The sequence below is a fragment of the Lupinus angustifolius genome, chromosome LG05, assembly GCF_001865875.1.
Source record: "Lupinus angustifolius cultivar Tanjil chromosome LG05, LupAngTanjil_v1.0, whole genome shotgun sequence".
Classification (NCBI taxonomy): Eukaryota; Viridiplantae; Streptophyta; class Magnoliopsida; order Fabales; family Fabaceae; genus Lupinus; species Lupinus angustifolius.
The window spans coordinates 18840210-18856309 of record NC_032013.1 but is presented as its reverse complement, the minus strand read 5'-3'; the positions used below and the strand labels follow the sequence as shown (position 1 = coordinate 18856309).

Sequence of the window (16100 nt, the reverse complement as noted above, 5' to 3'; positions counted from 1 at the left end):
AATTTGGTCTAAACAAGATGCAAATGTTGACTTTCTTGCATCTGAACCTCTAAAATACTTCACATTCTCGCGAATCTTGAACAAAGCATTACTTATGACCTTTAAACCCTCTTGAACAATCAAATTTAGAATGTGTGCACCACACCTAACATGGAAATATTGTCCACCACTAACTAATCCATTTCCAAATGAGTGGTTCTTTTTCAACAAATTCACCATGTTTATATTATATGCTGCATTGTCTAAAGTGATGGTGAATATTTTTTTTTCAATCCCCCACTCCTTAAGCAAATTTAACAACTTATCAGAAACATTTGCACTAGTGTGTGGTGGTGGGAAACGAAAGAAAGCTATCACTTTCTTTTGTAATTCCCAACCACTAGTAATAAAATGTGCAGTTACCACCATGTATTGGTCAGTGGTAATGGAAGACCAAAGATCAGAAGTAAGACATATCTTACCGGGAATAGACCTTAAGTAGCATTTAAGTTTTTCTTTCTCTCTCTTATAAATCTTCAAGATATCAGATTTTGCAGTATTTCTTGATATTGTCTTGGTTTGAGGGTTCAAGAACTGATGAAGGTCCCTAATTCCTTCAAGTTCCACAAACGAGAAAGATAACCCATGCTTGATTATTGCACTTGATATTTTTTCTCGAAATTGTCCTTGATCCAAGGGAGGATAAGACATTACCTCTTCCAATTCAGTGCCACATATCCTAATATGGCGTAACATATTTGAGGTCCCACCCCCTTCCTTTGACATGTACAATCGACCACATCTTTTGCACTTAACCTTAGGATCCCCATCCTTATCAGTAAACTCTTCAAAATGTTCCCAAGCTTTAGACCTCGTTCTTTTTATTGATGGAGTTGAACTCATCTCAGTTTGCTCTTCTTCATTCGACATGTTTTGAATAAGAAACTGTTTCAAGTGAAAAAATGCACACACAAGTCATATTAACAACAACTAATCATCACTTACTTATTCATTACCTATAGAAAAATATTACATGTCATAACATATATATTGTTGAAGCACAAAAAGTACACTTACATCAACTAAGAAAACATAAAGATGCATTCAATATTTGTGAGTATGCATCATCAAGGATCTAGAAAATAAGTGTATAGGGTGAAACTTTGCAGTAAAATGTTAAGGTTCCATCTCAACACCAATTTTGTAAAAGAAATAATTTAAAATTGTTAATAGTTTCCCAGTTTTTCCTCTTCAATAACGTGTCATGGTAATTGGAGGCAGCCTCCACTCTGAGTCTTCAAACTTTTGTGTTCTGTTATGCGGCATAAGCTACAAATTTTGACTCTTGTTTTCTTAGCTCATTCTTTTATAGGGAGTTTCTAAATTAGTGCATTCTAAGTCCAAGTTAGACCCCTAGATTTACTCTCTTCCTCACAATTTTCACCCACCAAAATCCTCACTGCACAGCCTAATCTCCTCACGAGTCAAATGCCTCTCTCTTCATCAATCAGATTATCCTATATCCTTTGCTATTTCAAAAACCAAAGATTTTGATTGAGCACAACCAAAACAAAAACAACAAGTTAAGTCCAACAGAGAATCCACCTCAAATTATGTATAATTTCTTATAAGTCCAACAGAGATCTTAAGTCTATTATTATGTATCTAATCTCCCAATTAGGTTCAACAAATCAGTCTTTAAGAGTGTGAATTACTAACTCTGGAACACCCCCAATGATAAAAATATAAGAATAAACTATATAGATTATGTGTTAAACAAAAACAAAACTGAAAATATTGTTTTATTGATTCAAAACTTGTGGTTCAGGCATTCTATCGAACATGTATCGGGTAATAAATGATATCTATACAAACATCACACACAAGTCATATTAACAACAACTAATCATCACTTATTCATTACCTATAGAAGGAGCAAGTGACAATTACTTTGTGATTCAAATGTCCTTCATGAATGAATTCCTTCCAATACCTATTTTTAAATTCCCAAAAACAAAAGTTAGGGTTTTAATGAGAGAGAAAAATCATAAGATATATGATTCAATCTTAAAGGAACGTTAAAATTAAAGTTAATCATTGGAAAAATAATCAAAATTGAGAAGATGAAACCTTCAATGAACATGAGAATGAAACCATGGTGGTAGTGGGTCTCACAATTGCAAATGAAACCTTAGAAACACTTTTTAAAGTCACAAATGCAATTTTCAATTTTTGTAATGTGTGTGAGATTGTGATGTTAGAAAAGTGAAAGAGATTTTTTATATTAATATTGAATTAATTGGAAACTAAATTTGTTTTTATTTTTTGGATGGATTGGGTATTCATCCAAATGGATGTACCCATGGATATCCATTGGATATAATGGACGGATTTGAATCCATCCATTATTAATACTATCCCTACCCATTGGATTATATCCATTTAAATCCATTAATTCTAATGGATGGATTTGGGTGGATTTGGATGGATTTTGGATTATGGATAATTTTGCCACCCCTAGATAAAATGCAGAAAACCCTCTTTATACCTAATTTCGAAATGTGTGGGTCATTAAGCTAGAGTTCTAAGCTCGGAAGTCAATTGTAGATCAAAGAAGGTATTAGCACCCCACTCGCTTGTATTAAAATGATACATTCACTAATTACTTAGAATAATTTGTACCCTAAACTTGTTGGTTTATTTATTTACAAAGGACACAAAATATTTTTTTTTGTGTTATACAGATTTTATCTTACTGTTACATGTCCTATGTGCAATAATGAAATCGAAACTATATAGCCTAGGATAGAAAATCGTTTAAGTAGTTTGGTGTATTTTAATCAATTTAAAGAACAAAAGCAATATATCAACACCATTGAATGGATGACACGAGGAAAAGAAATAAATCATCACAATCCTTCCTCTATCCTTAATGTAATTTTTATTTTTTATTTTTTTTATGGAAAATAATTTTAAAGAATATAAGTTATATGCCAAGATGTTTCAAAAGATAATTCGAACAAAAGAAGTGAGTCATCATCACCTCTCCTCAATCCTTTAATAATTTCATATATTTTTTAAGGTATATTTTTTTAACAACATAAATGAGTTATCACGACGGTTCATAAGATTTTCCAAGAAAAAGAAGTGAAAAATATTTGTTAGTATTATTTATTTGAATTGAGAATTATTACTCAACTTTAATGAAAACACTACTTTTGATTATAATTATTATGAAATGATTTAACATTTATCCTTTTTAATATCTCTAATTAATCATTGTTCTTTAAATTAACCCTAATTAATCTTCTGATTATTATCATTATAGTAAAGATTTAGTATTTGTCATTTTTTTTAATTAACAATCATGATAATGTATTTTTAGTTTTTTGAAATGATCAATTTATCGAACAAAATGACATATTACAACTATTAAAAGAATAATATAAAAAATAAGTAAATATTTACAACATTTTCTCAATCCTTAACAATTGTTTTATCTCTCAACCAATTGGATATTTTTAATAAATATTCATAATAAAAAATATTCTATTAATTATCCGGGAATCTCAAATAACAACTAATTCAAGAAAAAAAGTATTCCTTTTATTCTCTATTTATTGCCTCAATCCTATTATTTATGAATCATCATTTATACTTTTTATTAAAAAATATTTTGACTAAAAAATATGACAATAATATATAAAACTACATTTTTATTTGGTTACTATTTAATTATCTGATGACATTTTTATCATTTTTTGGTTTCCCATAGGTATCCTTTTACTGAAGGCAATCCTATCCGAGTCGGGAACATTCACAGGTATATGAGACTAACTCTCCCAACGAGTATTTTTTCCATCCATAAGACTCAAAACTCAAAACTGTATTTAAGGAAAATCAAGTATGTACCACTTGAACCAGGTGTTAGTATATTTTTGTGATTTAATTATTACTATATATTATTATCAATATTATTAATATAGCTACTTATTATTATTATTTATATTATTATTATTATTTTGAAAGAAAAGAAGAAAGGTTGCGATTATAGGAAAAATTACGTGGGTAATGTAGTTTGACTACACTATCCCACGTTTGGGGTATGTTTCCAATTAATTACAGGATTGGTGTAGTTTTACGAAACTCGTTGATAACATCCACGAGTTTGGCAAACTCGTGGACCAGAGGCACGATTTCCCTGGAAAGTCATTGATACCATCCACGATTTCCATGCAGAGTTTCTCTCTTCTCAGTGAAATGGTGGATGGGGTACGCGACTTCCATAGTCGTGTACTCGGTGCACGAGATTGCATGGGTCATTTCAAAAAATACTCATTTACGAAATAATTTTTTCTTATTATTATTTTTAATAATTTGTAAAAATAATATAGTAATTGGTAATTGAATAAGATAATTTTAGTAATTGAACATGGTAATTGAAAATGATAATTTTAGTAAATTTAATAAGAAAATTGGAATTGGAATAAGAAGAAAATTTCATAAATTGTAGTAGGAATTTCAAAAGCATTACATTACCGAGGAAAAAAATCCTAATGGCGTCTATAAGATGATGTTCCACATGCAAGTGTCTTTCTCCTTCGAGGTGGTTGGACTCTTAGTTGTTGATGTTGTTGCGATTGATTTTGTCTTCCACCTCTAACTAGTTGTGGCTACTCCTCATCTTCGTCTTCACTATCGTCATCATCTTCATCGTCTTCGTTTGTTTGTGAAGGCATTGTCGGTTGATAATATTGTTGAGAGTTGAATGTCGAGAATGGAGTATTTGAAGTAGTGCCCAACATTGATGGCATTCCTTGAAATTGCGAAGACAATGCTAAGTGAGAAAATGAGTAGTCACCCATTGCTTCGTAACCGTCAAACCCAAAGGGATGTTGTTGTTGTTGCTGAGGAGTAGGAGTTTGAGTGTATGCCTGTGGATAAGTATCCGTCCGAGTTTGACTCTCATAATGTTGTTGATAGTCAGGTGCAAAAGGCATTTGAAACCGTTGTGTAGGAGGAGCTTGAGAAGTAGTTGAGGAGAAAGTGGTTGGAATTAGTTGAGCAAACGCTTCCATCATCTCGTTGCAGTTTTGATAGACGTCATTCAATGACTGCAACGGATTTGGAAACACATTTGTAGGAGCACACCTATCCCGAATCATTTTGATAAAATTGTACTGAAAAAAATGGAAAAAATTAAAATGTTAGAATATGTGAACACAATTTAAAATAAAATATAATTAAAAATGTTTTTGTTATTACCGATCTGGCTGAATATGCTCCATCTGGAGAGATGTATTTCCTTGTCCTTTATAAGTACCATTGCATATACTGCGAGTACTGGTACAAAGGCTGGTTATCGGGAAAACCATTTACCACATAGTTTTCCCGGTTATTCCAAATTTGAATCCACTGGTCATGTTTTTGAGGCCAGTTGTAGTCATTCTTTCCACGTAGATCCATCTTGTGTTGTTTCTCCAGATTAATTGGATCTTCTAGGATGGGTTGTTGTAGATCAAACTGCCTCATCATCTGATCAGCAGCATGCCACTCAACAAGTGCAAAGCAGATGAGTGGTACACGTGCTCTGGCTACATCAGGTATGGGGCCCACATAGGTAATGTTCCTATATGGGGTCCACACAAACTAATATATAAACAAAGTTAGTAATTAATTAATATAAGAATAATTACAAATAATAATAAATATATTAATAATAATCAGAATTTACAGAAATTACCTGATCAATGCGCAAGCGATCCAACATTGACCGTAATATGTTCGTTGCATGACCAGGGATGTTGGTGGTGATTAGATGTTGCGCCCACCTAAAATGTAATGTTATTGGTAGTTAGTATTATATGAATAGTTTCAAATATAAACTATCGTGATCCTGATGTATCTGGCATGAGGAAGCCTTCAATCATGCGTAATATAAAGGCTCTCGTGTGTTGCTCAATCATAACATCATCAACATCTTCTGGGAGAACAGCAAAAGTTGAGTCGAACCAACTCATTTGGATCCTTTGGCCCATAATTTGTTTATCAGTTGGGATTGCACCCAACAAGTTGTGACAAATCATTTCCCAATTACCACTTGTAATGCCAGTAACTGGAGCTCCATTAATGGGTAACCCAAGTTGGTATGCGACATCTTCAAGAGTTACTGTGCACTCGCCAACAGGTAGATGGAACGTGTGAGTCTCCGGCCTCCATCTCTCAACTAATACCGTAATTAGGTGGTTGTTGATTTCGATTGTACCGATATCGAGAATATGCCCAAATGTTGTGTTACGAATAACTTCTAACACTTGCGCAGATGGTAATTGTTGCCAAAAGTTGTATCTTGCTCGAAAAGTAACCTCTCCACCATTCTAAATGTTGATGGAGACATGGTCCTTTTGAAGGTTGAGAAGGGAAGGGTTAATAGGACCTGGACCAATATGTTCCATTTTTTTCATGATAATTATCGGGAAATGAGAGAAAGTAGGATTTTGGAAGGGTTGGTGTGAGAATGAAGGTTCAGGAGGTTTCATTCTATAGGGTTGGAAGTCGTGGATGGGGTCCACAACTTCACCAAACTCGTGGATGGGGTCCACGAGTTTGTATCTGGAAATGGTACTTGTGCCCTAGCCACGCATGAGATTCTCTAGCTAAACCTAGCCTGGGCCAAACTCGTGGCTGCCATCCACGACTTTCATTTAAATTCGTACACAAAACTCGTGGACCCTATCCACGAGTTTCATTAAATCTGAACCAAAGTCGTGGACCAGGTCCACGATTTTCATTAAACCCTAGTAATCTGCACCAAAGTCGTGGACTCCATCCATGACTTTCATTTAATGTATTGATATCCGAATAGTTTTTTTCAATTTCTATTTATTGATGTATTAATAGGTTGTAATTTTTTTTTGAAATGTATATAAGTAAATTTGAAATTTGAAATTTGATATAATGAAATATATTTATGGATTGTATTTTTTTAAACTTGTATTTATTGTATTAATCATTGCATGATTTTGAAAATATATTTATGGACTGTATCTTTTAAACTTGTATTTATTGTATTAATCATTGCATGATTTTGAATTTATATTTTTGGATTATATTTTTTAAACTTGTATTTATTGCATTAATCATTGCACGATTTTGAAAATATATTTAATCATTTCATTATTGTATTAATCAATTTAAGTGATTGAAATTCCCCACAATCACACCAATTTTCGATTAATCTAACTGTGTATACTCTTGAGTGTTGACTACCACCGGTACTAGCAACTTCTACCTCCGAGACTCCTGATTCCCGCGAAAAATTTCATACAATTTGACATGTAGCTTTTCGGTTATTTTCATTAATCACATTACTCAATTCTTCACAATAAACATGACCCGCCCTTATCATGTTAGTTGCTTCATTTCTATGGTGTACAAACCATGAGTTAAGTCTATGATATGTTGCTATAACAAGTGCAGTAATTGGCAATGCTCTTGCTCCTTTGAGAACCGCATTCACACATTCTGCCAAATTCGTCGTCATATGGTCGTCCCGTCTCCCATCATCATATGATTGCATCCATTTTTATTTTGGGATTTTATCTAACCACGCTGCCGCCCTCGAGTTTTTTGACACAATACAGCAAGCATTCGCTCGAATCGAGGCCGGATCAATTTATAGCCTACAACAAGTTCATTATTATTCACAAAATTCTAATATAGAAACAATTTGACATAAATGATATTCATTTCAACACTTACCCATTTCAATGACTTTTTCTTTCAAATCATTATCTCGGAACTCCTTGTTGAAATTGCTAGCAACATGACGAATGCAATATACAGATTGACCATCACATCATTTAGGGAGCTCAGTACGTAGTGCACCCAATAAACCTGTACCCTTATATGATATTATGCAAATATTTGGTTGTGAGGTAACATATGTCCGAAGATTGTAGAAAAACCATTGCCATGCTTCTTTGGTCTCTCCTTCCATAATGCCAAATGCTACTGGATATATACCTCTATTACCATCTTGGGAACTAGCTATTAACAAAGTTCTAGTATATTTTCCAGTAAAAAATGTGCCATAAACTTGAAGGATTGGTTTGCAAAAACCAAATCCTTCAATGCATGGCTTGAAAGCCAAAAAACCCTATCAAGAATTAAAGTATTATGTTCCTCATGGTTAGATGTTGAATATCTTACAATTGTATCTGGTGCATAATATTAAACAACATTCAACCAACAGGTAACTCCTTGTATGATCCCTCCTAATCACCATAAATTTGGGACATTGCTATTTTTTAGCAGTCCAAGCCCTCCTATATGTCACCGTATAACCAAAATGAGTTACCACTTCTTTAACTAATGCTTTAATTGGTATACCAGGATATTTTGATACTAGTTGAACAATGCAGTTTGCGATGAAAGATGAGTTCAACTTCGTGTGATCTTGAGAAATATTAGTGGATACACAAGTGTGTCTTCCACTAATTTTTCTAATCTCCCAAATATCACGCTTCACACTTTTCGATGCCAGAAGTCTCCATTAACACCCAACACCATAATATTTACATTTTGCAACATACTATCTGGCCTAGACTCATCCACATGGTAATCAACAGAATTTCTAATATGAAATTTTTTTACAGCATTTGTTGTTGCTTCCTTTGATTCAAATTGCATACCAACAAAAAGATCATTATCTATATCTGTCCTTATGTGAGTACTTCTATATGAAAAATCTTGTCCAGATTGATAATCAATGTTAACGAAAAAAGATGAAGAAGTATCATATGTTATGCTAACTGGTTCAGTAGTGGTAACCTGAACATCATCATCGTCGTCATCACAAAGCTCAATATTCTCCTCATCACTAAAATCACTAACAATTGTCATCTACATATAACATACAGTAAAATATAAACAAACATATTTACATTTAAACATAAGTAGCAATACATAAAATAAACTATAAAATAAATGAACTGAAAAAATATAAAGCATTTTTAGTTACCTTAAATAGTCACAATTCTTCAATTAGAAATTAACCTACAGATTTTTCATACAGTTTCTTCCTTCAGTGTGGTTTACAGCCGGGGTTAGGGGTATATATATTACTTGAAAGTCGTGGATCCAAGACACGACTTCGATTTCCTGTACATGATCCACGACATTGCATGGAACTCGTGAACCAGATCTATGACATTGCCATGAAACTCGTGTCCCTGGTCCACGACTTATAGGGACCTGACACGGTGTAAGGGAATCGTGGATGGGGTCTACGATTTTGCTGGGAAGTCGTGGATATGGTCCACGACTTTAGTAAAATCGTGCATGGTGTCAATGAGATCCACTTAAAACTACACCAAACCCATATATAATTCAAATTCAAAACATACACTAAACGTGGGATAGTGTAGTCAAACTACACTACCCACGTAATTTTTCCACGATTATAAACAACATTAACATGGGTCGAGGCAACTGTCACATGCTACCATGCTCTGAATCAAATGCCTCGTCTAGCAGCAAAAAGCTGTTACTATGTATTTTTTGGGTCTTTAATATATCTAAATTGGAAGTGATGTCTGTTTATAAGTTAAAATATAGACTTCTAGCGGTAATATTATGTAGATAAATTGTTATATTTTTAAGATGCTGGTAGAATAATATTTTAAAATGCTAATACGATTTGTTATATTTTAAAATGCTGATAAATATTTATTTTCACTTATTGTTCTAGTTTGTAAAAGATAATTTATTTGCTTTTGCAATGAGTGTTGTTAAATCTCGTGCTTTGATATTTACGTTTCCTATAGCTAGTTACATAACTGATATATTTAAAGATATTATTAATTCTATTATATATTAAGTTCAAATTTTCACAATCTAGTATCACTTGTTTTGATATAAATACTAATATAAAATTAAATATTGATATAAATACTAAAAATATCAATTACTTTGATATAAATATTAGCATAAGACAAAATTTATTGACGAGTTATTCGTAAGAACAAAAATATTAACATTTGTAATTCAAAAAAAGAATCAACAACGCAAAATATATTGTTGAAGAAGAATCAACAACGCTCAACTCTTAAAGTCTTCTGTTACTAATTTGATTTTTATCAGTATACATATATTATGAATTTACTCCCTCTCAGTTTTCCATATACAATTAGCTCAATCATGCAATCATCATTCTCTTTTTGAATTCGTCCACACCGAGCTAAAGTAAATGGAATTCAATTATGTTTTTTCATTTTCCATTTTCCATTTTCCATTTTCCATTTTCCATTTTCCATTTTCCATTTTCCATCTATTAACAATATAATAAAAAAAAACTCCTTCATGTCACATCCTCCTCACATGTTTTTCCTTCATGCCACATTTCACATTCTCCTCACATTTTCCCATATTAAAATATGCCACATGTTACATTCTCCTCACATTCCTTCATGTCACATGTCACATATTCCTCACATGTTTTTCAGTCATGCCACATGTCACATTCTCCTCACATTTTCCCATCTTAAAATATGTCACATGTTACATTCTTCTCACATTTTCCCATCTTAAAAAATAAAATAAAAACTCATTCATGTTACATGTTATTACTACGTACATTCCCACACTATCCTTACTTTTTATATATTTTATATGTTAATAATTTAATACTAATTAGCAATTGGTCTATGTTGCTACCACACCAAAATTGAGTGTTTACCGTACCTATATTTTGTTATGTTAAAATGTAATTGACATTGAGCATTAGATGAGATTGAAATCATTTTTCACATCCAAACTATTTCTTTACACTAATCTATGTATATTATTTAACGTTTACTATTAATCTAAGAATAATTGCATTGTTACACCTCATCAAAGTTTTGTAACACTTTTCCAATTGAATTTTAATATTTCAGATTCTTTGAATTTTAATTTTTCTCTATTATAATTGAAAAATCAAATTCCAAATTGAAGTTTTTTATAACTTTTAAATATATTTTTAATAAAAAAACTCATTTAGTATAATGATTTGACATTTCATTTTCTATAAATTTTAAAATATTTATTTTAATAAAAATAATATGGTATCATATTTCAGATTTTCACTTTGTTATTTTCATTAGAAAATTCAAATTAAAAATTGTCATTTCTTTTTCTTATGTGATTGAATATGCAAATACACATGTAAGACGTATATTCTTAATAATGTGAATATATAAGTAACATGTATGTTTTAACTATGCGAATGCATGAGTAACATGTGTTTTCTTAGTAATACGAATGTATAAATAACATGTGTGTTTTTAGTCATGCGAATGCACGGGTTACATGTATGTTCTTAATAATACGAATGCACAAGTAACATATGTTTCTTAACCATATAAATGTACATGTAATATGTGTTATTAATCTTGCAGCAAAGAAGTATTGTCCCGTGCATCGCTGATGCACGAGTATCTTGCTAGTTTCCACAATATAACTCTTTCCTTTTAGGCACTTATTTTATATACATACCTAATATTAATAATAATATTATTAATTCTATTTCTGTTTTTAATAGCAATTAATTCTGTTTAATGATAATAACGATAATTCTATTTATCATTTTCATAATAAGTATACTAATAATTATGTCTATAATAATAATAACTATATTCTCATGGTTTACTAAATATTGAGATTGAACATTTAATATGGGAAATTCTATTAACTATTATCACTCATATTCTTTCACAAAAATAAAAAATAAAAAAAATAATGAATGCGAGTAAATAGTAAAATTTTATGAAAAAATAATAATCACATCAAAGATGGAGGAGGGGTTGTAATTTTACTTTTTTCCTTAGCTCATCAATTAGATGGTCGCATTATGTCGCTTCTGCTCCAAAAATAATTAAAACAAACATCACCCTAAAACATTTTTCTATCCAAAACTAGTTAGTCTTGATTTTCTATTGCTCATAGCAATACATATGAACAAGATTCTATCTTTTGAGACACAACAAAAATAAAAAATATTTTCTCTTTTAGAAATAAATAAATAATCAAATAATCTTAAGATATAATTTAATGCAATTAGTGAGGATATCATCTTAGTATGGGCGGATAAGGTGCTAGCATGTTCTCCGAGTCGTAATCAACTCCTAAATACCAATCTCTAATTTCAAGACCATTTTATTCAAATTGTGCTAAAAGTAGAGTTTTCTATGTTTTAACCACAAAAATATAATGACGACTCTGAAAAGGTTGCGTAGTTGAAAATTGGGATGTGACTATTACTAATTTACTACTATAATTAAGAATCTATTATAAATGTAATTAAAAGTGTAAAATGTTTTGCTACAAACAAAAAGTATAATATGAATTTTCTTAAGGAGGAATGAGACAAGATTTTCCTTTTTATCTTATGACATGGTGATACTTATGAAACTACAAAGAGTCACACACCACTCGTTTAAAGAAAAAAAACTGTTTTCTTTTTATGTAAAATTTTATTATCTTTACAACTCAAATTGCACAACCAACACTATAACTTCCAAATATGAATATTGTGGTGTAACAGTTTGATGTATACAGCTATATATCATTATGTTTTACATAAATAGACACACGTAACTTTTATTGCATTTGATACAAAGAATCATTCACAAAATTGTCGTGATATTTTCTTCTCTTTATCTATCTATCTTTGCATATTTCATTTTTCCTTCTTTTTTAGTCATGGATATTGGTAAAACATTAGATTGGAATGGTATTTTTGCTGCAATTATACCCTTGTATTTTGCTATTGGTCTAGGCTTTGCTTCTGTTCGTTGGTGGAAATTTTTTACACCAGAACAATGCAATGGAATCAATAGGTATGTGGTAGAATTTGCCATTCCATTTTTGATTTTCGACTTGTTTATATCTACCAACATGTACACCATAAACTTACAAATATTTGCAGCTGATGCTCTTCAAAAGATAATCGTTTTAGTTGTTTTATATCTTTTGAAATGGTTGAGAAAGGATTTTACCCTAGAGTGGTTGGTCACATTATTTTCTCTCTCAACTTTTTCAAACAGTATTATTATAGGAATACCTCTGATTGATTCCATGTATGGGGAAAGTTCAACTCCTTACCTTGTTCAAATTCTGGTTTTTCAATGTGCAATATGGTTCAATGTCATGATAGCCATGTATGAATATATATCAGCTAGGAAGCCTAGTAAAGATCATTTGCATGAAAACTCGATCAAAATTAAGGATGGCCTACCCCTTAGTGACATAGAACCATCAACTGGTGTCTTTGATAATGGTTCCAAAAATCTTGAACAACAATCTACTAAGAACATAATGGTTCATGAATCCTACGATGTTGATGTTCAAATTGGTCCTTTAGAGCCTTCTCTTCAACAAGAAGTAACACCAAATAGGTATGTGATTGAATATTCATCTTCTTCTACTCTATCATTGATGTTTAAGCCATTTGACAATCTTGCATTGAACAAGGATCATGTATTCCAAAAAATTTATGTCCCTATATCCCAAACCAATTAAATCTTACTAAATAGCATAAAATATTTATTTTCGGCTTTTATGATTTTTATTTTTAAGCAGATGGAAACTATTAATTGGATTATGACACAATGTGACATAAAAAATGGAGCTATGATCTTCATTCATCTTGTTCAAAATGATTATTCCTTTTGCATTCTAATTTGTTTGGTTTTTCATCAAGCCCTAGAAAAAGTTTGGACCAAGGTAATGGTGAAGTAATGGAAAAGGTCCCAAAAGGTGTTTCAATAAAGCTCTTCTTGATCTTATTTTGGAGGAAGTTACCAAAAAACAAATTGACTTCTGCAACTGTTATTGGTATAGCTTGGTCTCTCATAATATTCAGGTACAATACTATATTATAAGTCCATAATATATACATTATAATTTTAGTTTTATAATTAGTTTTGTCTAGTCTTATTTTTTGATATTCTAAAATTTAGGTTTTAGTCTTTAGTATTGACATGATTTACACTACTAATCATTGGTGTGACTAATTGTGATGTTAACGCGTGTTTACTTAATTTAACATTTAACAACTAAATTTTTAATACCAAAAGAGATAATTAGGCCTGTAACTTAGTTTTACATAATAGCCTATAGTAGACAATTTTCTTCTCATACAATATTTCAATATTTAATGTGCTTACAGGTTTAACTTGTCAACACCATTGATTTTCAAAAGAACCGTTGAGTTTATATCTAAAACAGGAATAACAATGGCAATGTTCAGTTTAGGTATGTATCATATGATTGTATATGAAAATAATAACTAGTTGTTCTATTCCTTTATATATGAAATGATTAATATTATATCTGTTTATGCAGGTTTGTCCATTGCTCTTCAACCAAAGTTCATGACTTCAAAATTATCTATAATTGTGATGTCTACCATCCTTAGGTTATTCGTAGGTCGAGCAATAATGGCTGCAGCTTCTGCTATAGTTGGCCTAAAAGGGGTCATTTTTCAAGTAGCAACTATTCAGGTACTTGTCATCCTCTTATATATCCCATTTGTATCTTGATAATGTTTAAAGAGCTAATTATTTTAAAATATGGTTGTGTTTGTGATTACAATTGTGGTTAGGGTTACTATAGTTGTGGTTACGGTTATTTTAATTGTGGACATTGTGAGTAAAAAATATTTTTGTAATTGATGCGGTCTTATACGGTACAATGCGGTTGCATTGCAATCTGATGCGACCAAAATATTGTCCAATGCGATTGCGTTGTAGCTTGATACAACTGTATTGCATTGCAATTGTGTTACGATATGATGCAGTTGCGATAGTTACCACAACCGCAATATTACGGTCGGATCACGCGATTTGACCCGCAATTTAAATACATGATAGAGCTTAATATATAAGTAGAAATTAAACTATATAATATTTTAATAATATTAGCGTTTGGAGTCAATAATGATTCACATAAATGAAGCATGATATACTAATAGTATAAAATATTAAACCGTTATAAAAAAATTAAAGTGCACACATATATATATACAATATATATATATATATATATATATATATATATATATAAGAAAATGATTGTATTTTCTCAAACTTGATATACAAATACATATACAACAAATGGAACACAATTTCTCATATTTGACAAAATACATATATATACACATACATTTGCATATTTTATATTCAATATTTTCTATAATAATGTCTAAGGACCACCCATTTTCTCCGTTTGAAATATTCGTGGGTGAATGGGATATGTTAGATGGACATTTAGGGCAAATGTGTACATTTTTCATGATCCACCATCTAATAAGTGCATGTGGGCCCATGGGCTAGACCAAATTGTCAATGGTACTTATGCAAAGTCCAATATTGTATAGTATTAGAATGGGTAAGAGAAACCAATACTCTATATTAACTTTAAGTTTTTTGTTATAACATGTTGTTGGGAACAAGCGAACAATCAAATAGTAAAGAGTATAGAGACCATTGCAAACCATTTTCAAAGTTTAGATTAAACTTTCATCTACAATTCTAAATATAAATGAGAATTTGAATAAGGGAAACATTAATTTTAAGTTTTGGTTGTTGCAGGCTGCTCTTCCTACACTTATTACTTGTTTTACAATTGCTAAGCAACACAATATTTACCCTGAGATAATTAGCAGTTCGTAAGTTCTACATTATTGATTTAAACTAATGATATTACTATTAAATTCTTATATAACCCAGATAAAATAAATCACTAATTATTGTTTGTTGATTTTTTCAGGATCGTCATTTCAACATGCCATTTCTTGCCGGTTGTATTAATCTACTTTATCATATTTCAACATTACCCTTGACAAGTGGTTACATATGTTCTCATGTATCCACCACAAAAAGAAAAGTTATTCTTTAATTTTTTTATTTTATATTATTTTGAGAACAAATCATATATACAGGACGACAATAAAAAGAGAATTTATTCTTTAATTTGTGTTATGTTATTTTTAGAACAAATGATATATGTGTCCTTTAATATCCTTGTAAAAAATATGTTTTTTTCTTTTACTTATTTATTTATTTGGAGAACAAACAAGA

General features: G+C 31.0%; 2 protein-coding genes across 2 annotated transcripts; both read left to right on the top strand.

Annotated features, from left to right (window-relative positions):
* On the top strand, positions 12721 to 13539 carry LOC109347045 (probable auxin efflux carrier component 1c). Its single transcript, XM_019586775.1, has one exon. The coding sequence runs from the start codon at positions 12721 to 12723 to the stop codon at positions 13537 to 13539; it is 819 nt and encodes a 272-aa protein (XP_019442320.1).
* On the top strand, positions 14378 to 15874 carry LOC109347508 (probable auxin efflux carrier component 1b). The gene is made up of 3 exons (XM_019587401.1): positions 14378 to 14522; positions 15612 to 15688; positions 15790 to 15874. Exons 1-3 carry the CDS (start codon positions 14394 to 14396, stop codon positions 15860 to 15862), a joined length of 279 nt encoding a protein of 92 aa, XP_019442946.1. The 5' UTR covers positions 14378 to 14393; the 3' UTR covers positions 15863 to 15874.